The sequence below is a fragment of the Balaenoptera musculus genome, chromosome 6, assembly GCF_009873245.2.
Source record: "Balaenoptera musculus isolate JJ_BM4_2016_0621 chromosome 6, mBalMus1.pri.v3, whole genome shotgun sequence".
Classification (NCBI taxonomy): domain Eukaryota; kingdom Metazoa; phylum Chordata; class Mammalia; order Artiodactyla; family Balaenopteridae; genus Balaenoptera; species Balaenoptera musculus.
This window is the reverse complement of record NC_045790.1, coordinates 112,381,471-112,404,190: the sequence shown is the minus strand read 5'-3', so window position 1 is coordinate 112,404,190 and position 22,720 is coordinate 112,381,471. Positions and strand designations below refer to the sequence as shown.

The window sequence follows — 22,720 nt, the reverse complement described above, 5'->3', positions numbered from 1 at the left end:
CTGACATCTTTCCTTAACCCAGCCACCTGACCACTGCAGCACAGGCTGCAGACTGTACCACTGCAGCACAGGCTGCAGACTGTACTGCCGTGGGAGGGAGGGGCAGGCTCCCCTGCTCACAGACTAATGTGTGTCACACACAGAGTTTTCAGCAATCTGAAAATAACAGGAATTACCTGGGCCCCTGGGAGGCCTCATTGTGTCCAGGAGGCGATGGCTCAGCTGTCCTGAGAGCTGTGTCCATGCACATTGACCTGCAGGGGGCAATTAAGGCCCTGACAGCATCTTACACATACCTCTAGCCTTAGACGCTTTGCCAGAGGGTACAGGTGTTAGCACTAGTCTAGTGGTTTTAGTTTTGTTTTTTCTTTTCCTTAGTCTGCAGAGTGGTATTTTTAAGCCCTTCTGTACGGGGGCCAGGGGACATGGGCCCTGTTTACGTGAGTCATGGTTTATTCACATTTTAGTGGAATTGCATGCCTGTCACTAGCTAGGAAATCTCTGCTCACCGCACATGATGACTTTGCGACTAGAGGCATTGTGTCTTCTTTCCTGCTGTCCATGGAGCAGATTTGAAATAGGAAGGCGAGGATGATTTTAATGTGCAGGAGGCCAGACACATGTAATTGATCATTGAGAACCTTCTTATAATTGTGGGTATTGATTAGTTTAACATGCCTGGCCTCCCATCATATTCTTGGCCCTCTGGTCTTTGATTCGTGTAGCAGCAAAGAAGAAAAGGGCAGAATGAGTACAGGGACAGTTGGTGTTAACGACGATGACGTTACTGCCGTAGAGAGCGTCCGTTCTGCTGAGTTAGAGCGTTGGCCCTTTTGCCGGGTCAGGAACACTGTCCATGGGAGCGGAGGCGTTTCCCTGCAGGAAGGGGAACCTGCCTCTCAGCTGGCCTGCAGCTCTGCTCCGTTGGAACTGGGTGGCCTGCAGCGAGGCGGGGGAGACCTGATTCTCTGTGCCCTGTGCAGCGTCTTTCGTGGCCTCAGCCCCACTGCTCTGTCTACTGAGGAAGTAGGCCAAGGTCGTGCGGCCATCCTGCGCAAGTTTGCGCCCACCTGCCTGCATTCTCACCTTGCCCAGTCACCTCAGTGAAAAGATGCAAATAGGAAAATGAAGAGACCTGTGGAGAAGTGAAATTAAATAGGAGATATTGGGACGAGAAGACGTCTCGTTTATCTGAAACTTGGCCACTGTTCCCGTTGGCGTGTCGGAGCCTTGTTATTTCCAATGAAGCCAGGAGTTTCAGGGTTGAGTGACTTCTCCTTGTGATTGTGGTAGGGTAACCATAGCACCAGGATTTAATTCTTGGGATACCTGGAGGCAGGTGAGGGGTATTGCACTTCCAATTAATGGCAGTCCCTTGATCTGTGAATGCCTTCATTTTTGTTACCCTTTTTAGTACAACGCTCCGTCTTCACCTGCTGAATACATCCACCGGATTGGGAGAACCGCCCGGATTGGCTGCCATGGGAGCTGCCTGCTCATTTTGGCTCCTTCGGAGGCAGAATATGTCAACTCGTTGGCTTCTCACAAAATCAAGTGAGTCAGAAACACGGGGCTTCGGCTGATCTCACCTAATTAACTTTCTGTCGCTTCTTACGGTGGATGGGCCTTGTAAGCTGCCGAGGAGCCATTAACCCTTGTGATCCCTCAATGAGTCCCAGAATAGCCAGTGGCAAAGACTAAAACCCTTAACGCCATCAGCACATGACAGTTTTCATTGCATTGCCATTCCAAGGCGCAGAACGATCTGCTGCGCTCTTTCTTTCAGGTAGAGGTCTGCGTTGCGTTGCTCCTGCTGCGCAATCAGCGTGCACCGCCCGCCCAGCCAGCTTCTCAAAGATCTCTCTTAGTCACCATTTTTGTTTCTTGCAATTAATTAACGCTTAGGACCTTTAAAGTTGGAAAAAAATAACGCCTTTGATTCTTTACACAACTCCCCCTCCCCCAGGAAAGGAAAACGAGGGAAGAAACCATTAGGGGCAGGTGAATTATGTACCCCATGTCTGTGGCCAAGGTTGTCCAGCTGCTGTCTCGTACGCATCCAGTCAGATGGCAGCCTCTCACATCCCCCAGCGTCAAGCCCCCAGTTCCAGCCCTGGGTCGGGGACTCCACAGGGCTCAGCAGCATGGAACCTTCGCCAGGGGCTTCCGTCGAACCCCGATCTCCCCGAGGAGAGACAAAGAAAGCAAAGACAGAGGACAGCGGCTCGAGCTGGCCAGGGGTGATTGTGATGAAAGCAGAGAGCATCCGCCTGGGCCACGGAAATGAGTTTGTTCAGTCATGTTTTCCATAAAACCTAAAGTAACAGGCTCTAAAACTGGGCTTCTAAAGGCATGCGGTTTTTCACACTGATCTACTTTCACGAATTTCTTCTGCTCAGAGAAAGTACAGTGATGCATAGAATGTTTTTGGAGGCACAGGAAGAGCCGTGTGATGCCCAAGGTGGTGGCAGGGTACACGCCGGGCACGGGAGTGGCCCAGCTGCTCAGAAGCCACTCGGTGACTTCCCCCGTCCCCAGTCAGACTTCAACACTCTCAACACTCTTTTGAGGTTGCTGGTGTGACCGTTCGTGGAATGAAGCTTTCTCAGAAAATGTGCTTCACACCCCTCAGTGTCGGGGGAGGCGAGGACCCGCACCCGATGAATTCAAGAGGGCAAAAATGAAGATGGTGTGGGTTTTCCTCTTACGTAATTCTCTCATCTTGATACAGCTTGTCAGCTGAAGGAGTGGTTTTTGTTTGTTTCAGGAAGACGTGCATCTCTTCTCTTACTTGTGAGAGAAAATCTCATGTAGATCAGTCAGTCACGTTTCACCAGGAGCTCCATCTCCAGCTGGATTCTGAGTTCCCGGGGGCTGGAGGCCGCTTCGGACTTCTCTCTGCGGCCCTTTCAGAGTCTAGACGGCACCTGATCAGGCAGTTCCACTCCAGAAATACAGGGGGGTCGAAATGAAAACCCGTCCCAGCGCCGTAGCTTTTTCCCTCTGTCCCGGCGATTCGTGTACATGTGGAAGGTGTTCTCAGAGGTGTGTTGTCCCACAAGAGGAGGGACTCGCTGCACCTTGGCAGCCTCTCTCTGCCTCCACGGTTCCCTCCTCCTTCCGTTCTAGACCCAAGTTCACGTTCTCCCCTTCCTCCCCGTCAGCCGCTCTCTCTGCTTGGCCTCCTGTGCTCGTTCACTGTGATATGATCTCCTTGGAGAAACGGGTGCACACAGTTCCGCAGTCAGAGGGTGATGGTCCAGCACAGAGTTGTCAGCTTAGATGCCTCTGCCTCTCTCTCCTCTCGTCCTTGTTCTCGAATAAATGCCTTCCAGTTGATTGCTATGGAAGGTTCAAATGTAAGCCTGAAATTGAAAGAGGGAAAATAATAATTAGCACCAACATGAATCATTGGTGAGCTGGGTATATTTTAAAGGTATAAAAAGGACAGCCCTTGGGACTTCCCCAGTGGCGCAGTGGTTAAGAATCCGCCTGCCAGTGCAGGGGACATGGGTTCGAGCCCTGGTCCGGGAAGATCCCACATGCTGCGGAGCAACTAAGCCCATGTGCCACAACGACTGAGCCTGCGCTCTAGAGCCCACGAGCCACAACTACCGAGTCCGCGTGCCACAACTACTGAAGCCCACATACCTAGAGCCCGTGCTCCGCAACAAGAGAAGCCACCTCAGTGAGAAGCCCGCACACCGCAACGAAGAGTAGACCCCGCTCGCCACAGCTAGAGAAAGCCTGCCCGCAGCAGCGAAGACCCAACGCAGCCAAAAATAAATATAAATAAATAAATAATTTTTTTAAAAAGGCAGTCCTCCCTTTTGATGATCTTGTCTGGAAAAAGAGCCTGCAGCATTCATGGGAAATTCAGCATAAGGTTCACATTCAGGAGAGAACTCAGTGATGCCAGAGACTCGGAAGGAAGTTCAGAAGGACGAAGACTGGGAAATACCGCGAGGAAGAGATTTGGGTCTCATGTGCTGTAAGAATGTTCTTACGGGGGGTGTAAGAACATTCATTTAAGGGGCAGAGAGTTCTGTAGGAGTCCAGCCTCACTGGTTTCTGCCCTGAAAATTCACCTATTGAAGTGCCTGGTCCTGAACCACTGGCTGCTTCACCGGTGAGATGTAGTCAACCCGAGTGATGATCAGATCTGTCGCTACGATACTGACGTGCGTTACACTTGCTGATTTCTGTTTGAGGAAGGGCTGTATGTTGGGGATCTATATATAAACTGTTTCTTTGACTTAATACAGAAAACTAAATCTAATAAGAACTAATTACAAAGTATGCCATGGAAAGAGGCAGACTTGAAGATTCTTGGAATACAAAAGGTACATGTCTAAAATATCAAAAAAAGGAGGAAGACATGTGTGCCTGTTTGGTGCCTAAGAACCTGAGAGCCAGGCGGTGCAGTGCTGGGACGGCTGATGAATTACAGAGAAGATTCAGGAAGGCAGGCGGAGGCTCTCAGCAGCAAGGGCCATCGCAAGAAATCACCGCCCGCCCCCATACCCCCAGTGCGTGGAACTCGCCCTGACAGTTTAATTTAGCAGGGCAAGAGACAGGTGCCCCAAGCCGCTTCACCTCTGTCTGAATGCTCAGAACTTTGTCTCTGCAGCCTTCTGACTTCTTGGTATTTGCCAACTTCTTCACTTTTTCCCACTTCTCCATTAAATTTGTTTCTAATGAAAGTCATCATTGGTTTATTAAAATGTAAATGCTTCCTCGAAATGTGTTATTTCTTAGATCAGGCATAAGACAGTTCCTTGAATTTATTTAGCTGTCTCTCTTCATAGTGTGGTGGGATGATTCAGGTTTGTTGATAGAACCATAAATAAGCAGAGTAGATGTGCTTTGTTCCTCAGAAGCAAGATTTCTTAGACTAGGAGGAAAAGGCCCTTTTAAACTATAAATCACTCCAGTGCAGTCCCAGCTCCTGTTCACTTAGGGTAAATGGTCCCCCAACATTGTCATATGGACACATACAGCATACGAGCCATGCCCTGGCTGAAGGTGAACATTTGAGAAAACTGTGCCTTTCTGTGGCATATTTAGTTCTTTGTATCCCTGACTGCGAATGCCATTATACTTATTTTCTTTCTCCCCACTTAAAGATCTGACCCCAGGCTCTTATGTTGCTTTTACTTTTGTATTTCTTCTTTTTTATTTTTCCTCAAGAAAAAAAGTGATGAATAGAGGCAGGTCAGCTAGAAAAAGGAAAAGGCAGGGCTGGGCTCTGATTTTTACCTTCCTTCAGCTTTCCAGGCATAAATGAGATGCAAATTCAGTAGCCGTAACATTTCTCTCCCGTATGAAAAACAGATTTTCCAGGAAACCACGAACATTTCCCCCCCAACTCCTACACTCTTGGTACGTACTCCGCATTCTCCGGTTGACTCTGTAAAAATATTTTCCGAAGCCACGTGGCTGTGAGCTGGCAGTGAAGAATGAACGGTGAGGGCTGGGGGCTGGGGGTGTACGGGGAAGCGGTGACACAGCTCAGGCAGATCATGTCACAGACATGACATGTTCATTCATAGCTTTGTCAGAGTCACCTTTAGGGGAAAGTCACCTTTGTCTTCTCCCACGGAAGAGGCTGCCATTCACGTTTTAATTTGCTGTTACATTTAGGAAAAAACAACAACAACAACAACATACAAGGAAATCATTTCTCTTTCTATGATCTGCTTTTCTCCCCCAGAGCTCCTCCTCCCCTCCTCCTCTCTCCCTGGGGAATTTGTTTCCCTCCTCGCCTCTGACACAGGACTCCGCCGCGCGCCCTTCCTGGGGCGAAGGCTGGGGCCTTCCAGAGCCGTGGGGGACGGTGGGCTGTCTTGACTCCCCTGCTGGGCAGCTTGGAGTGTCTTATTCTGGCTGCTGACGGCTTCTGTTCACAAGGGAAGCCTGAGTTCTGGTTTCAGCCATTCGCATGTTGCTCTAGATTCGCCAGAGATCGTTTGGTCCTCACCCCTGAATAATTAAGAGACAAGAGCAGCAAAGATCCCTCAGGGTAGATTAGGAGAGAGTTCTGGTGTCCTGATGGGCGATGGGCGTTGGTCACCTGTTTACCTTCACTCAGGTGTTTGGTTACGCCCCACAGTTAAGGGTCTTCAGCCACCTCCTTTCTTTAAGTATGAAACTAAAGGGACTGTCGGAAATGTTTTTTTAGTTTGTCTTCTATTCAAGTCAAGGTCATCTATCAATAAGCAGGCCTATTTATTTAGTGTTCCAGATTTACTAAGAAATAACGACATGATCCCTATAGAGGAAATTCTAAATGTAGCTTATGTAAATGTATCAGGCAGGAAGGAAATTGTTGGGAATATTACCCTGTCTGTCCCTTTAATATCATAGAGGGCCCCTTCCTTCCAAATTCCTAAAGGTTTAGGAAAACATTCCCTTTCCCTGACCAAGTGTTGCTTCTCCTTTATATCAAATTAGCCTGAGGAGAGGCCAGTTTTAGGAATCAAGATTCCAAATGTTTTTGAAAGAACAAAAGGTTTACCTCGATATGCCCTTCCTTTTACAGTGTTTCTGAGATAAAGATGGAAGATATTTTGTCTGTTCTGACACGGGATGATTGTTTTAAAGGGAGACGATGGGGAAGCCAGGTGAGTTTTATTATTTATCGTGTTTGCCACTAACAGACGTGACGCATTTCCTGATTTGGGGAAGCAGTGATTCTGAGTATGGGGAAGTTACTGCCTCTGTCGAGTAAAACGTGTATTTTAAGGACCATGAACATTAGGTGAGACCTCATCTTGATGGTGTTTTTTCTGTCTTTGCTCCTGGACATGTTTGCTGGGCTCATCCAGTTAATGGGCTCCAGTCCGTCCTGGGCGTCTGCCTGGCTGCAGCCAGCTCCCCGGAAAGGAGGGCTCATCCCAGGCCAGAATGAGTCTGGAGGCAGCGTTACACACTGAGCGCTGGTGGTCCCCCTCCAGATTATCAGCAAGGACACCTGGCTAGACCCGTCCACCCAGGACAGCGTGGAAAAAATAAATAGCTCGGAATCTCCGTTCAGACACACTCAGTTCATCCATTTTTTAACATTCGCTATACACAGAGGAAGAGTGAAGTTGAGATCATTGAGAAGAAAAATTTTTATTATCCGTGCAGTTCCATATGGAGATCCTGAGCAGTTGCGGACAGCCCGGGACATCCTTTCCTGCTTCTTTTCCGAGGCATCCCCCCTGCTCGGAATCACTCCCCCGCCTCCGCCCCCCACTCTACCGCGTTACTCAGTGTATCACATGTACTTGTCAGTGTGTGTGTAATGATGTTGCTGTGTGTAATTTTGTCCATGAAATTTTAATTATTTGGATATTTTACATTTCTTTTCTGATGCCTGAGGATAGACTGGAAAGTCAGAGCCAAATAGATCAAGTTTAAGAGTTTCTTTTATGCATTAGCATGTGTCTTTATTTGGATCGATATTCTCCCTGAGGCAAGGACTCCATCTGGCTGACCCCGACTTAAGTTCTGTTCCAGAGAGTACCTCCGGAAATGTATCTAAGAAAAGGAGAGGAAATAATCAAGTGTCTGTTACCGCAGCGTGTGTTCCAGACCTGGGACTGTGCTAAGCTCTTTACACGCTTGGTCCCGTTTCATCCTCTCAGCAGCCCTATAAGGCAGATGTTACTGTCCCACTTTATAGGTGAGGAAACCGAGGCTTAGAGAGCTGAAGGAACATGCACGAGGGCACAATAATCATTGATTCTCCTGGTGTGAAAGCAGGCCATCTAACTTCAAAGCACCTGTGCTTCACCATGTACCAATAAGCCTCTGTTAGTATTAGTTAAGCCAAGAAATTGGAACTAAAGTGCTTGTTAAATTGGGTGACGTTAGCCATTTTCATAAAGGTGAGATTTGGTCAGTAAATGGTACCACAGCAAAGATCCCTGTGAGCAAGAAAGTGATTAAGGACTCAGTTGATCAACACGTTATTTTAAGTGATATTTTAAGTGATATTATAGAACAACCGGGGCACCCGAGACTTTGGGCCATCCCATATTATCGATAGTCTGTTGTCAAGGGAACTGACCAGAAATGAGACACTCATTGGTCTCGGCACACTTCTCTGTCCTTTGGAAACTATTGCAAGTTCTAGTTGGCGGGGGGGTGGAAAGGTGGGGTGGGGGGGCGGTGGTTTTCTGGGGTTTTTTTTTTTGGTTTTTTTTTTGGGGTTTTTTTTTTCAAATGTTCCCACGGCTATTTAATTATAGCCCCGGGACAGCTACGTGGGCGAAGCAGGGGCACCTGGGGAGCGGAGCTGTCTGCGGAGGCATGTAGCAGCAGGGAGGTCAGGGGCATGGCCTGAGGGCCCAGTTCCTCATCTCACCAGCTGTGTGGCTTTGGGCCAGTCCTGGGCCTTCCTAAGGCTCATGAGTACATTTCTCCATGTGTACAACTGAGATAATATTAGTATTCTCAGAAGGAGATTGGAGGGTTGAGTAGGAAATAACCTGAAAGTCCCAACACAGGTACCAAAGGGTATTCATTATTATTACTATTATTATTATTATTTTGTTACATCAGTTAGTAACAGATGTGGAATTAAAGTCCAGACTCATTGACATGAAGCCCAGCGCCTTTTTTTGCTGTTTCACACTAAGTGGAAAATTGGCATCTGCCTGCTCTCCAGAAATAAGAGCAAGCCGCAAAATTACAAAATGAGATGGTAAAGGTTTGAATAATCTAGTCTTACACTGTTTCCAGGACCGGCTTTGGTGTCAGTATTTACCCCCAGAACACAGCCCAGTTCTCTCCCGGGCGCCAATGGTCGTGTGCCCCTGCGCGTCCCTGGGGAAGCTGTGGACGGGTTCGGGGCCCCTCCGGCAGGACGCTTCCCCAGAGCAAGAGAACGTTCCTCTGCTCTTTCGGGGGACAAGCCACAGCCATTCTGTTAACATCTGCCCTTCTGTGGCCTGGCAGCCCCAGTTCCTCTCCTTAAGCCTTTTCTGTGGCCTGAGGCCAGCCTTGAAGACTGGCTGGGGCTTGAGGAGCCTTCATAAGGTCGTGGGTGAGAGCCGGGGCCCAGAGTCGGACAGACCTGGGTTCGAGTCCTTGCTTTATAGCCAGCCGTTCTGCAACCTTGAGCAGATTACCTCCTCCTCCCCAGCCTCAATTTTCCCACCTGTAGAATGAGGACAGCACGAGTACCCATCCCGGAGGGTTGCTGTGAGGTTGAAATAAGACGAGGCCCAGCATGCTCTGCACACCCTGGGCCATGTGAGGTCACCGCAATCCTGAGTTGCTGCTCAGATGGACAGGATGTTTTGATATTTTTAAGGTCTGGTGGCCTTTGGTTTTAAAAAGAAAAAGTGCTAATCAAGGTTGGGCTTTCACCGACACCAAAATAACTGGTTAACTTAGAAAACTCAACTAATCATGCCAGGTTCTAGATGTTACGTCCATAAACACCACTTGTTTGACCAAATTTACCTTTAAGTCAGAGGACAAAGAAAAACGAAACTAAATTGACTTCATTACTAATTATCTCATGGATATACAGCCTGAAAGAGTATATTATGTGCATGACTCATGTGAATAGTAAAGAGAATAAAGTAAATGCTGGCTACAACTTTTAATTCTGGGGGGTTTTTTACAGCTTTTTTTTTCTTTTTAAAAAAATTTATTTATTTATTTATTTTTGGCTGCATTGGGTCTTCGTTGCTGCACATGGGCTTTCTCTAGTTGCGACAAGTGGGGCTACTCTTCGTTGCAGTGTGTGGGCTTCTCATTGCGGTGGCTTCTCTTATTGCGGAGCACGGGCTCTAGGCGCGCAGGCTTCAGTAGTTGTGGCACATGGGCTTCAGTAGTTGTGGCTCGCGGTCTCCAGAGCGCAGGCCCAGTAGCTGTGGCTCATGGGCTTAGTTGCTCATGTCCCGTGGCATGTGGGACATTCCTGGACCAGGGCTCGAACCTGTGTCCCCTGCATTGGCAGGCGGATTCTTAACCACTGTGCCACCACGGAAGCCCTTAATTCTGTTTTTTTGGTTTTTTTAATGAATTAATTTATTTATTTTTGTCTGTGTTGGGTCTTTGTTGCTGCACGCGGGCTTTCTCTAGTTGCAGTGAGCAGGGGCTACTCTTGGTTGCGGTGCGCGGGCTTCTCATCGTGGTGGCTTCTCGTTGCGGAGCACGGGCTCTAGGCGTGCGGGCTTCAGTAGTTGTGACACGTGGGCTCAGTAGTTGTGGCTTGTGGGCTCTAGAGCGCAGGCTCAGTAGCTGTGGCGCATGGACTTAGTTGCTCCGCAGCATGTGGGATCTTACCAGACCAGGGCTCGAACCCGTGTCCCCTGCATCGGCAGGCGGATTCTTAACCACTGCGCCACCAGAGAACTCCCTTAATTCTGTTTTAAATACAGTATGTCTTAACTGGTATCCTCAATGTGGGCAGTTCTCTCTGGCACACAGGCCGGGGCCGGGCAGGTGAATGTGGGCTCAGTAGCTGGGCCTTCTACACACCGAGCCAGACACCTCATCATAATGCCCGTCTTCACCCAGCTTGGTTGAAGGCCATTGTAAATGTCCTTTGGCATATACATTTTGGGGCTTCTGTGAACAGAACGCAAGCGAGTGAAGCATCTGTAAAATGTATATTTCATATTTAGGTATATAAAATATATATGGCTACGTCTGGGTGCGCGAATGTTCAGCCGCCTACAAAGAGAATAAATGTGATCTTTCAACTTGACTGGGAAGTGCTCAGAAGGTTCTAGGGACCGTGGGGGTAAAACTCAGCTTGGCAATAAAATGATTAAAACAAAATCCTTCCATTTAGTTTAAAAATGCCTTAGAAGTTGGCGATTTCAAGACACATGCTTCAAATAACCAGCCCCCGCCACCCCGCCCGCGCCCAGCTGCTACCACCTAAAACTTTGTACAACAAAAATAATCCAGCCCAGCTGTCTAAGGCTCATCTGTTGCCTCTTGATAGGCATGAATTTTCATCTTCACGGTATAAACACAAACCCCAACGTGTTTTTCCTAAAAGTTTTTTGTCCTATGAAATACATCTGTAAACTCATCCTAACAAAAAGCTCACTGGCATGGTGAGAGATTAAAATAAGATCACAAGCCCCTAGCCTAGTTTTTGTGGATTGTCTCTTCTCTCCAAGATCAGTGGGGTCTTTACAGAAAAAGGGTATTGAATGCGTCTAGACCTTTGGAAATGTTATTTTTCTAAACGACCCACAGTCTGCTAGTTGCAAGCTGCTTCATTAAGCAGGACTAAGTCTGCATCTTTGAGGGTGGGAGAGCCGGTCCTGCGGGATGTGCCCTCCGGGGTCTGACCCCCTCTCATTATGGGAGCTTTTACCTGTCTGCGGCTGAGCCAGCACTGCATGACTCTGCTCCCTGTGTCTTCAGTTTAAATTCAGACTGTCCTCCCAAGAAGACAGCTGAAAAATACTCATTCTCAAGAGGGGCAATTTTAAAATAAAGTATTTCTGGAAGTGGCGGGGTAAGACCTGCTTTCTCCTAAGTATATTATGTTTTCTGCCATTAACTTTTTCTTATATTCTACTAAAGTGACCTCATCATTTCAAACATGTGAACCTAGTTTTATTGCGTTTTTTTCTACATATTTCACTAGTATACACACTCACATTATACGTGTGTATATATGTAATTTTTTTTTTTTTTTTGGTTGGGAAGAAAAGATACCTCATTTTGAAACCTAAAGGGGGAAATAAGAAGAGCCCTTTGTAATATATTGCCATATTATCACTAAATCCCCTGACAGTTGTGACACAGAAGCAAGTCACCTGTCACTTAAGCTTGAGGTCTCTTTAATTTTCTCCTGGAATTCGCACCAGGCTGTCTTTAATTTGAGGCCTTTATTGGAATTCTGAAACCTCTCTGCCTCCCTGGCTCTCAGATCTATTCTGAGAGCTGTTACAGAGTGTATACAGTAACCAACAGAGGGATTGGAGAGGGCTGTAGCTCTGTTTATTTAACACTCTAGAGGGTTTTCGTGCTTATTCGGTCCTGGCTGCCCGGCTTTCAATATCGCTTTGACAACCATTCTGCCCTTCTCATTAATTTTAAACAGTTAAAACACAGGAAAAAGAGGAAAAAGTTTTCATTATTAAAGCGCTTTACTTTTTAATAACAGAGGATTCTGTCCGCCAGGGGAAAGGGCATCCTTGCTAATTTCACATTCATATTAAAAAAAAAAAAAAACGCAAGGAAGGTGACAGTTTCGCTGCTGAGGTGGCTTAACGAAAGGAGGGCAGCAAAAAAAAAAAAAGTTTGCATTTCACATCAGTTAAGAGGGTAAAAAAAAAAAAATCCTTGTTAATGACAACAGCAAATGTCCACTTTCGTAACACAGCTCCTGAGTGACTTTTCTCTTGACATTTGAGTGGATAAAACCCTTAGGGGGACCATGTACCATGAAATCAGCTAGACTGTCATCAACCAAACAGGTAGCAGGAATGATTTGACTAAACTAAAAACATTTTCAGGTTGTTAAGTCTCTATTAACACAGAGACGAATGCCTCTCCGAAGAAGGAGGCTTTTATCTTCTCCTCCCTTTATTCTTTCTCTGGCAGCTTTAAATGTGAAAAAGACCGGGGTGACGGGGTTAGGGTCGGTCAGCCAGACCCAGGGGCTCGCACCCTGTCCTCTACAGGAGTTAAAAGGAGCATGAGCTGGGTCTCACACTGGTGAGACCCACACTGGGGGGTGAGTGTGGGTAGAGCTTAATTAGCACCATCCAAAGAATCAACATCTTTAGAGAGGCACATTAGCCAAATCCGGTTCTTTTGGATCTTGGTTTCACGTTCAATAGAAAGCATTCGTGTTAAGATACAGGAAACAAAAGCCACTTGTTTTTAGGGGGATATAAAGAAAGGAAATCTTTTCTCTGGGGTTGCTAAAGGCTGAAAAGAAAAGAAGTTTTTATTTTCCTCATATTTTCCATCTGTAAGGTCTTCTATGCAGACAGATGTGAGTTCTTACAGAGGGACTGTTGGCTGCGAAGGTCCCTGCCATCCTCTTGAATGTGGCTTGCTGGAGCAACCCACTCCTCAGTGGGTTCCTGGGAACTCAGCACAGAGGTCTGGGCTGAAAGAGTGAATCCGAAACACTCAGAGTCTGAACCTCGTAGGAATGAGGACGCATGCTCTACGATTCAAGGACAGAGTAACCTGTGGTCAGGTGACTGTGGGATGCTCTTAGACAGGAATGGCCAGGCTTCCACCGATGAGTATAAGGCAGGCGAGGAGATTGAAGGCGTAAGCGGGCCATACAAGATTCCTTTAAAAACTGCTTGTGTCCAGTGATGTTTTAAATGCCTGAATTGGACTTGGAAAATTCCAAAGTGTCTCCAATAGACTTTGATTTTGAACATGAGTCATAAGAGGCCAGGAAGAAAAGTAAATAAGTAAATAAAGAAGAGACATGATCTGCTCCCTCACAAAGCCATCTTCATCTTTGCTTGACTTTAGCATCTTTATCGCTCCCTTTTTTTCCCTAGTAATATTGAAAGGATTACCCTTGTTGGCCCCTCTGTGGTTACTGTGTGATTTTACTGTTATTAAATCTGTTATAAACTGCTTCATTATTCCTGACTCTGACTGTCTCTCCTTTAATCCTTCCGTCACCCTCCTAGAAACCCCGCTCCGTTGGCCCCCAGGAAATCCGAGAGCGAGCCACGGTCTTGCAGACAGTATTTGAAGATTACGTGCACTCCAGTGAGAGGACGGTCTCCGGGGCCAAGAAAGGTTGGTCGATTTCTTAGGTGATTGTGGATGGATAACGCAGCAGGGCATCGTCCCCACCTCCACCTGCACGCCCCCCAGACAGGTCGAGAGGCCAACCAGGCGTCTTTGTTCACCAGCAAAAGCCTTCAATCTCCCTAATTCTGCAGGGCTTGGAACCAGGCACGGAAGGCTTTAAAGTGATATTAAATGTTAATTTCATCCTTCCCCGTGTTTTGCACAAATGAGGCTTTATCTTGGCTTACATCAGGACTAGAGCTTTGACCCAACAGCTTGGATCTCAGGGATCCATTTTTCTCTTTCTTTGAAAACCAGATAGAAGAGATACGACACGTCAGTAGAAATAGTTGTAGAGATGGAAGTTAGAGATGAAGGCAAGGGCTGGAGTTATTAGAGCAAAGCAGTTCCTATTTGAAAGTACAAAGAAAAATGAGAAAGAACAGTGCTGAGGAAGGGCCATAGGCCATGAACCCAATTCCTGGGAAATTCACAAAAGAGTTAGGTATTAATTTAATATTCAGTGCCTTTATAGGATAAGTTGGCCCCTGGGATCACCAGGCATTAAGGGTGGACTCAACAGTTCACTGTGAGCGCTGAACAGAGCACGGGAGAAGGGAGCTTAGAACAGCTGCGTGTCTTTCATGCCGGAATGTGTGTGTCTTGGCTAGTGACTTACCCCCATGTTGGGGGATCCAGAGTTCTTTTTGATAGTTACCTACTATTTTGAGAAGAATGCCAGGCTGGCTTACCAATAGATAAACACTATAGAATCCTTTCTTTTCTTCTTTTTATGAATTGAACCTTTAAAAAAAAAACAACAACATTCCTTTAACAAATATTTATTGAATTGGGCGCCGTTCCAGGTGCTTGGGATACACCAGGGATCAGAACAGACAAAAATTGTCACCCTTAGAACATTCTAGTGGGGGAGCAGAAGATGAATGTAATAAACACAATAAGTAAATGACGCATAAATTAGATAGTCTAGGGAAAGGTGATGAGAACGATGGAGAGAACAGAGCAAGTGAGGGAGACGAAGGGGTGAGGGCAGAGTGAGCCCTGTCCTGAAGGTCAAGAGGGGCCACCCCGTGGCTCTGACAGAGGGCGTCCAGGCAGGTTGGGGCGTGGGGGTCAGAGTGCACGGGAACTCCAGGACGGCAGTGTGGCTGGAAGGAGGGGAGGGGTGGCAGAGGAAGGGCGTGGAGGCCATCCAGGGGACCCGGTTACCACAAGTGGAAGGGGAACCATTGGAGGGCTTGGGGCAGAGGTGTGGTCTGACAGGTCTGAAAAGGTCACTTGCTGCTGAGTGAGAACAAACTCTGGGGGCAAGGGTGGAGGCTGGGAGACTGGCTGCCAGGCACTTATGGTCATCTGGAAATAGATGACAGAAATAAGTTAGTCAGCAAGTATTTGCAAGTGCCTGTTACATACCTTAGCACGTCATAAAGGCAGTCCTTAGTTAGGCAGTCCTTAATCAGAACTACCCAAGATGAGAGATGAAGTCCCAGTAATTGCCCCATAACTGCTGATAAATAATTAGCGTGTATTCCAGTCTGGTTTCTGATAATATCCTGTCCTAGCGTTTCCCTAAAGTGAATTCAGCAACTCCTAAGGCTCCTCCTGAGAACCTGCCCTTAAAGATGTACTGGAACATTCTGTCAAGAGGAATAGAATGTTTGTCTCAGTGGAACTTTAGAGTTTGGTCATTTGTTGAAAGTTAGGCAACGTCAGCTTTCTGTACGATGCATAATCAAGTGTTTGCAGCAGGATTTCAGGGTTAATAGCAGAGTTGCAGTGAAGAGAAAGAACACCATCATTACGATGTCGGTGTCAGAGGTAATTTGGATATTCTAGCGAGCCTACAACTGTTTCAACGTGACTGGGTCATCAGAGTAAAAATTACAGTAAATAGTCCTTAGAGAATGCGGTTTTGTGTTTTCTCTCATTATCGTTACCATTGAACTTTATACCAAGAAACAGACAGAGTTACTTGCCTTCTTTTTAAAGGATGTAGGAGTGGGGCCAGTCCCCAGTGTTTATGTCCCAAGAAGGAAATAAGTGTATCATCTGTTAAGGAAACTGCCTGTAGAAGATCTCGGTCACCCCACAGCAGACATTAGGTTCTCCCCTATTCTTCTCTCTCCTCTTACTTAGGATTGAGTTCTGGAGGTTTGGGAAGAATATACACATAATTGCCACACCCCAGGAGTTGATACTGTCTTTTGCATTTCAATCTGCATATGCAAATTCCCCACTACTGACTTGCTTCCCTTTTATGCCATTTCAGAACCCACCTCATGAATAATTAACAAAGCAGCTGGGTTTTGCCTTCACGGCAGAAACCTAGTTGGAAACTGGGCCAAGTATGCATTTGTTTTCCTTTTGTATTTTCTGACCCAGTCATTGCTAATGACCTGAACTTTATCGTGGTCAGTTTCCAGAAGCAGTTACCCCTTTTTCCCCTCATGTCTTGCATCTTGTAGCTAGAGCTTCAGGTGGTAAAAATTGTGGTAACCTAAGTTTGAACTCCAGAGTCCTGAACAAAAATTTCAGAAAGCGGAGTCCTTTACCTGCACAGCGCCACTTGCCCTGCGGTTCGAGCCGCTCTGCCCTGAAGAGCAAGGGCTACACATGTAGGGCTTGTGCCTGGCTCCGAAGGGATGCTTCTCGAAGTCAAGAAAATGCAAACTACTGAAATCATCCCTCTCCCCTCAGTGTGATCAGAGGGAGGTTGGCTTCTTGGCCAAATGCTTTGTCTTTAAGAGAATTAGAGCAAGCAGCCTCCTTTCCCCCTTTCTTTGGGTGGTCGTCGCTGTTGATGTGCCGCGTAGGAAGGTGCAGCGCGCCTTCTCTGTACGGACGCGTGCTCTTCTCGGGCAGCGGTGGGGTCGGGAGGAGCGCGGATGAGCTGCACCTTCCAGGCTGGAGTTTTGCTCTGTTCTGCCTCCTTGACCCTAAGCCTCATCTGCAGGATGCCACTCTTCCTGGTCAGATGTCCAAGGGTACATTTGGTTTTATTGCTCAAAAGGACAGAATGTCCTTGGAAGGTAGTTTGAAATAGATTTCCCTTAATTCTGTCATCCTCTGGCTCTGAAGTGGGACTTGGTGGCGTGCCAGTGCCTGCTCTGATTGGCTAGAGCATCACCCGTCTTCCCAAGTAAACGCCTCCTTTCAGGACTTCCCGCCTTTCCGCTCGCCTCGGGCCCACAGCCCTCTTCCTTCCACGCGTTCCTGGTGCGGCCAGCAGGGCCACTTCCCGCCCCTTGGAAGGTCCTACAGGCAGCTGCGCTCCGTCTGAGGTTCCTGCTTCTCTGAATTGGCCCAACCCGGGAGTCCGTGCGTGTATGTGAGGACGACCAGCTGTCGCTGTCCCCAGCGAGACAGGAGCCTTGAGGACGGGGAGGCTTAGTGCAAGCAGGCAGTGGGAGATGCTGCCTGACGAGTTGTCGAGGGAGAGGACTCTCCTGCCGTTTCTTGGCGAACTCATTATCCCCGTACAGCTGTTAGTTGAGCACCTCCCTCTCCCAGGACAGAGGCTCTCCAGCCTCAGCTCTCAGGATTGGTGTAGAGAAGAGGAATCTTCTCTGACCTGCTAATCTGCTCAAGCACAAGAGTGAGATGAGTGAGGAGGCCTGGGCCAGTATCGGGGTAAATGAGATTTTAGAGGTGCAGACTCTTTGCTTTGGCCTGGCGTGGTTCCAGTCTGCTTTTTCTGTCTAGAGTAAATGTTGGGGGTTGGGAAAGAGAGGGAGCTGGAGAAGAGGCTGGCGTCTCCAGGGTCGCGATAGTTGTAGAGCTTTCCCCTCTGAGGACTTGAATATGTGTCAGAACCCTCCAAACAGCACGGACCATTTGAAGTGTTAAAGATTTTCCTTGAAAAACCTCGTCCCCAGTCATTAAAAAGGGGAGTAAGCACAGATTTAAGAGAGGGGTACAGTGGAGTTGCCTTGGTTATTATTTCTCATCGATTGGGAAAAGGAGTTCACTTTGCTCGGTAAATAGAGCTTTGACAGGTTCCCAGGATCCTTCCAGGAGCTGATCTGCTAAAATGACACTTTTTATTACTGTTCATAAACGCCAATCTCCAGGTGCTGCTGGGATATTACGTTTAAGCTGTGGGCAAACTTGCCAGTCCAGTGGCTCAACAAGCGAGGGCGAGAGAGGCTGGTGTTTAGTGCCTGCTTCCATCAGAAACACTGTAGGGCGGGGCTCCGGGGGAAGTAAAGTCAGTGGGGATGGAGATGGGGAACAGTCCCAAGGGTCCCCGCCTGCCCTGTTGGAGTGAGAAAAGGGCAGACACGTGAGTGTCACTGTTACCGGGAGACATTTAAGGGGAACGAGCTATAGGAAGGTGATTCCTCAGAGGAGCGCCCAGGGGCTTCCCTGGCGGCCCAGTGGTTACGACTCCGCGCTTCCAGGGCAGACGCACAGGTTCGATCCCTGCTCGGGGAACTAAGATCCCACAGGCCGCGTGGCGTGGCCAAAAAATTAAATTAATTAATTAAAATAAAAATAAATTTTTTAAAAAAGGAGTGCCCAGTCCGGGGGTAGCCAGAGCGCCACCCTCCTGGGAACTGGCTGTGCCCAGTGCCGGGTTGAGGACAAGGGCCTCTTTCATAACTTTAAAACAGGACCGAAACTTTCGTGACGGACTGTCTGAGGGACAGCTCTACACCGCTGGCAGTCCTCAACAGATGAACTGTCTTGTGGGCTGTTTTAGAAATTTAATACTTTTCTTTCTCTTTAAAATTCTGTTTTTGCTTCCGTTTTTACACATTCTTTGAAAGGGTAAGAAACCCCGTATCGATCAATTCTGGATGCGTTAGCACAAATTCGGTTTTAAAATCCCATGAGTATATGGAGAGCTGATGTCAGTGATTCCTCCAGATGGGCAGCTGGAGGTGGCACTCTGGCCGGAGAGAGTGTTTACAGTAATGGTAATGTACGGTAATAATAAACATAAGGGCAATCATAATAAAGCCTTGTGAGCCTTTTAAATTTTGTGACATTTGCATGTATTACCTATTCGAAAAAATAATAATTCGATTAGGGAAAAATTTTCCCAATATAAAGGTCTAATGATTTCATTTTTCATAAGAAGATGGTATACATTGATCCTGTCTTAGTTTCTTCACTCATTCTCTCATTCATTCATTTATACAACAAAAACCTGCTGTGTGCCAGGTACTGTGCTAGACCCCAAGACTATAATGAAGAAGGAAACAGGACCCTCCCCTCTAGGTTTATTACAAGCTACACAGTAAAATGTGAAATTTTATTGGGTTTATTCATTGTGGCTGGTAGACTTACTTATTTTTAGAAGATTAAAAAAAATACACAAGTATAGCTTTAGGTTGTTGACGTTTGTTGTGCTGTCCTGGTTGTGTGTCCATCGTGGCCCGGCAGGGTGAACTGCGCAGGGCAGCCCTTAGGCCGGGGCAGCTGAGACCCGTCCTGACCGCCTCCCGCCCTCTCGCTGTCTTTCAGCCCTGCAGTCCTTCATCCGGGCCTACGCGACCTACCCCCGGGAGCTGAAGCACATCTTCCACGTCCGATCGCTCCACCTCGGGCATGTGGCTAAGAGCTTCGGGCTAAGAGATGCCCCTAAAAATCTCAGTGCCTTGGCCACAAAGAAGAAGAAAGCAAACCTGAAAAGGTAAGTGGGCTGAATTTGTCCTGTGACAAGTGGCTGAGGGTCAGGTGGGTATGGAGAACTCTGTCCAGATTGGCAGCCATGAGATGGCGTGGGGGGCTGCTGTGTGCCAACTTGGGCTTTTGTGGTAAATTATCACCAGTATCTGCCCTTCTCTCAGTATGGTGAGTGCTTGGAACAGCTGGAAAAATACCTAATCTGAATGCTTTTAAGGCACTTGCAGAAATTCGGTGATGTCTCCTGGTGGGTCCAGAGTAGTGGGGGTTATTGGAACAGCAAGAGTGCCCACGCATAGAGTAACTCAGGGGCTGTTCACACTCGGAGCTCCAGATGCGCTGTGGTCCACCCTGGAAAGCTTCGGGGACTTGAAGGAAGACTGTGGTGTGTTCCGTGAAACTCTGCTGCGGCCGCAGGGCTCCCGCAGGCTGGCTGGGCGTGGGGGCCAGGCCTGGGGCTCCCAGCGCCGCGTGCCGCTCTCCTTGGTGCTGACACTCACCTCCAGCGTTGAGCACGTGTAGGGCAAGTGCAGTGGCCTCTTCTCCCTCCGCCCCCTGCTCCCCACCCCACCCTCCCCCCCAAAAAAACACGTGAGGAACCGTCCAGAGTCAGAGTGAGAAGTGTTGCCCTGCAGGTAGGGCACTGGGCTCCAAGTCCATCTTCACAGTTTCAAGAGGTCCTGAGATGATTTCCCTCCACAAAACGCAGTTGTAAAAGGTCTTCTTCCTCTCCCCAAAGGCAGGGTATTCATGGGAATTCCCTGGCAGTCCAGTGGTTAGGACTCGGCCCTTTCACTGCCACGGCCCTGGGTTCAGTCCCTGGTCAGGGAACTAAGATCCCGCAAACCACATGGTGCAGCCAAAAAAAACACACGGTGTCCTTTTAGTACCAGCCCCAGCCCTTCGCGGGAACTAGAGTTTCTTAGATACCAGGAGCTGCTTTTATGGGGGATTTGGGGCAGATCATTGTTTCTGCTTGCTAATTACAAATGCCAGTATATCCTTGCCCTGCCACTGAGCACCTGTGGGCAGTACCACACTCTCCTAGGTGTCCCAGCACAGTGTCTGTCTCGCATGTTCACCGAGAAGAGCCGGTCACGTCATCGGCCTCATCAGGGCCCAGGTTCTCTGGTTGAAATGACAGAGGGAGACGCCCGCCCAGCGCAGGGAGGCGGCTGTTGGAGTTAGGGGGCTTGGCCTTCGGTTCCAGCTCCAGCCTGACGTGAGCTTTGGGCCGTGTCTGCTTAATTTCTCAGAGCCTCGTTTTCTTCAGCTACAAAAGGGAAAAGGAAATCCACGTTTTTAGCCACTTCAGAAGAATCAGAATTAGGTGATACATGTGACTGTGCCTTTTGAACCGTGAAGGGCCATCCAGGTGAAACACCTTAGGACAGAGAGCTGGAGACCAGCTGAGTTAAGATTCCAGAACATCCAACTGGATCTGTCCAGGGACTTGGCACTTAGAAGGCTCTTTATAATGGATAAAAGGTTGCCTAATTCTACTTCCCATTTTGGAATTTTTAAGATGCTTGGTCTTTTTTCTTATAGTAATCCCTCTCATATAGGGCAACACTCCAGTGATTCTGTGAGGCAGGCATCTCCCCACACGCTGTCCTCCGATGCCCGGACAAGACTGAGACACGTCCGGCTCTGGTTTCTTCCAGGCGGTTTTGAGGTGCAGAGCGTTGCCTGCTGCCACACTCTACCTGTCCTGGGCAGGACTGCAGCCAGAGACCCCTCTGCTCGAGCCGGGTCCTCCCAGAGGGAGAAGGTGCCTCGGCTCCACTCCAGATTTGGGACTGCCATGCACCAGAGTTAGGTTCCTGCCTTTAGGTTTGGGGTAGCTGACATCTGTACACAGTAACTGGTTTTAAGTATGTGACAAAACTGTGAGGCTCGCAGTCAGGTCTGGAACGACCTCCTAGTGATCTGGAAGCCTGGCCGTCCTGTCCCATCGTCTCTAAAACGCTGACACCTGCAGGAGGTGGGGATCCATCTGCCACATGATCCCTGGTAAGAAACACGTATTTTGTTTATTCTTCTTCCTGCAAGTAAATGTGACCCCAGTATTTTATTGTCAGCAGCTGATCTACCTTTGCAAGCGTTAATAGCAGCTCTTCAGACTGGGTATGCCCAGCCCTCACCCAGGGAAGGCAGAGGCGGAGGCTCGAGGCGCTGGGGGTGGGGGGGGGGACTCGGAGCCAGCATTGTCCTTCCCTTGCGAAGCCGCCAGGGAGAGAGCAAGCCGCCGCCTCCCACTTCAGCTGACCCGCGCTGGCAGATGGGCACCAGGACGACGATACCCCTGTGAGCAGGGGATTTAACAGGGCTTTATTTAGGGAAGAATGGGCTGATTAGCCGATAAAGAGCATGTAAGATGGTATGGGGCAGCCTTTGATGTCTGGCTGGCGCGGCAGGGAGCCGGGTGGTGAGTGACAGCAGCGTGTCACGCGATTACTCCGCCCGTGACAGTGCCGCTCTCTGTTCTTGCCATGTCACCACTCTGTTACAGCTACTTTTTCCGTTGTCACGCCCTTCTTTTGAAGGCATTTCTCCCCACACTTCGTACACCCTCCCGCCCCACCCCTGCCTTGCTAATGCAGACGGGCACTCAAGGATACAGTAGGTACCTTTCTTATTGGGGGAGATCTTGTCACTCCTGGAGGAAGAATGGCTTTGCAGCTAATCTGCACATGGACCGTATCACTGTGGTCGGGGAAGCGGCAGAGAAACTTGACAGATTCTCCGCACCTCAGTCAGGGCTCGAGCCAATGCCAGTCGCCACTTTTTAAGGAACAGGAAAAAAAAGTCCATTAAACCCCACACAAGTGTGGAGAGTTATGCTGTGGCCACAATGATTGTCCTGAGCCGAGGCGTCTCCTCTGAAATCCATCTGTCAAGGAAGAGAATGGGTTCCTTGGGTTTTGTATGGGTGGGTAAAATAATAGCGCTAAATTCTCCAAATTATTCTGCATTCCATTTTATGGTGTTTACTGCCTAGAATAATTATGTTATGTGCAAACCTCTGATATCTGCAAACCAAATTTATGAGACCGTAAGCAAAATCCTGTCTCGCCTGCCATCCCCAAGCAAGGAGTTCACCCGGGTATTAGCGGATGAGGCCAGGGCAGGTTAGGCTTGGAGACTACCGGGCATTTCTATGCAGTGACAGAGGGAACTTTTATCTCGTCTATATGCCTTTATTCCTTTACTGGACCACTTTTCAGAAAAAGGAAGAAAAGAGTTAATGTCCCCAAATAAGGTCTTAATCAGCAGGTCTCTCTCTGTCTCCTTTTTGAGTCCTCAGTTCTGAAGGGGAACAGTAAGT

General features: G+C 48.2%; 1 protein-coding gene across 3 annotated transcripts in view; it reads left to right on the top strand.

Moving 5' to 3' along the window:
* Nucleotides 1-22,720, top strand: part of DDX31 (DEAD-box helicase 31) — a 72,707-nt gene that overhangs the window by 36,166 nt on the left and 13,821 nt on the right. For all 3 annotated transcript variants that reach the window (XM_036854865.1, XM_036854864.1, XM_036854866.1), the window contains 4 exons: nucleotides 1,415-1,554; nucleotides 6,542-6,623; nucleotides 13,635-13,746; nucleotides 19,231-19,399. In XM_036854865.1, coding sequence (XP_036710760.1) covers nucleotides 1,415-1,554; nucleotides 6,542-6,623; nucleotides 13,635-13,746; nucleotides 19,231-19,399 — 503 coding nt within the window. The remainder of the gene's footprint in view (nucleotides 1-1,414; nucleotides 1,555-6,541; nucleotides 6,624-13,634; nucleotides 13,747-19,230; nucleotides 19,400-22,720) is intronic.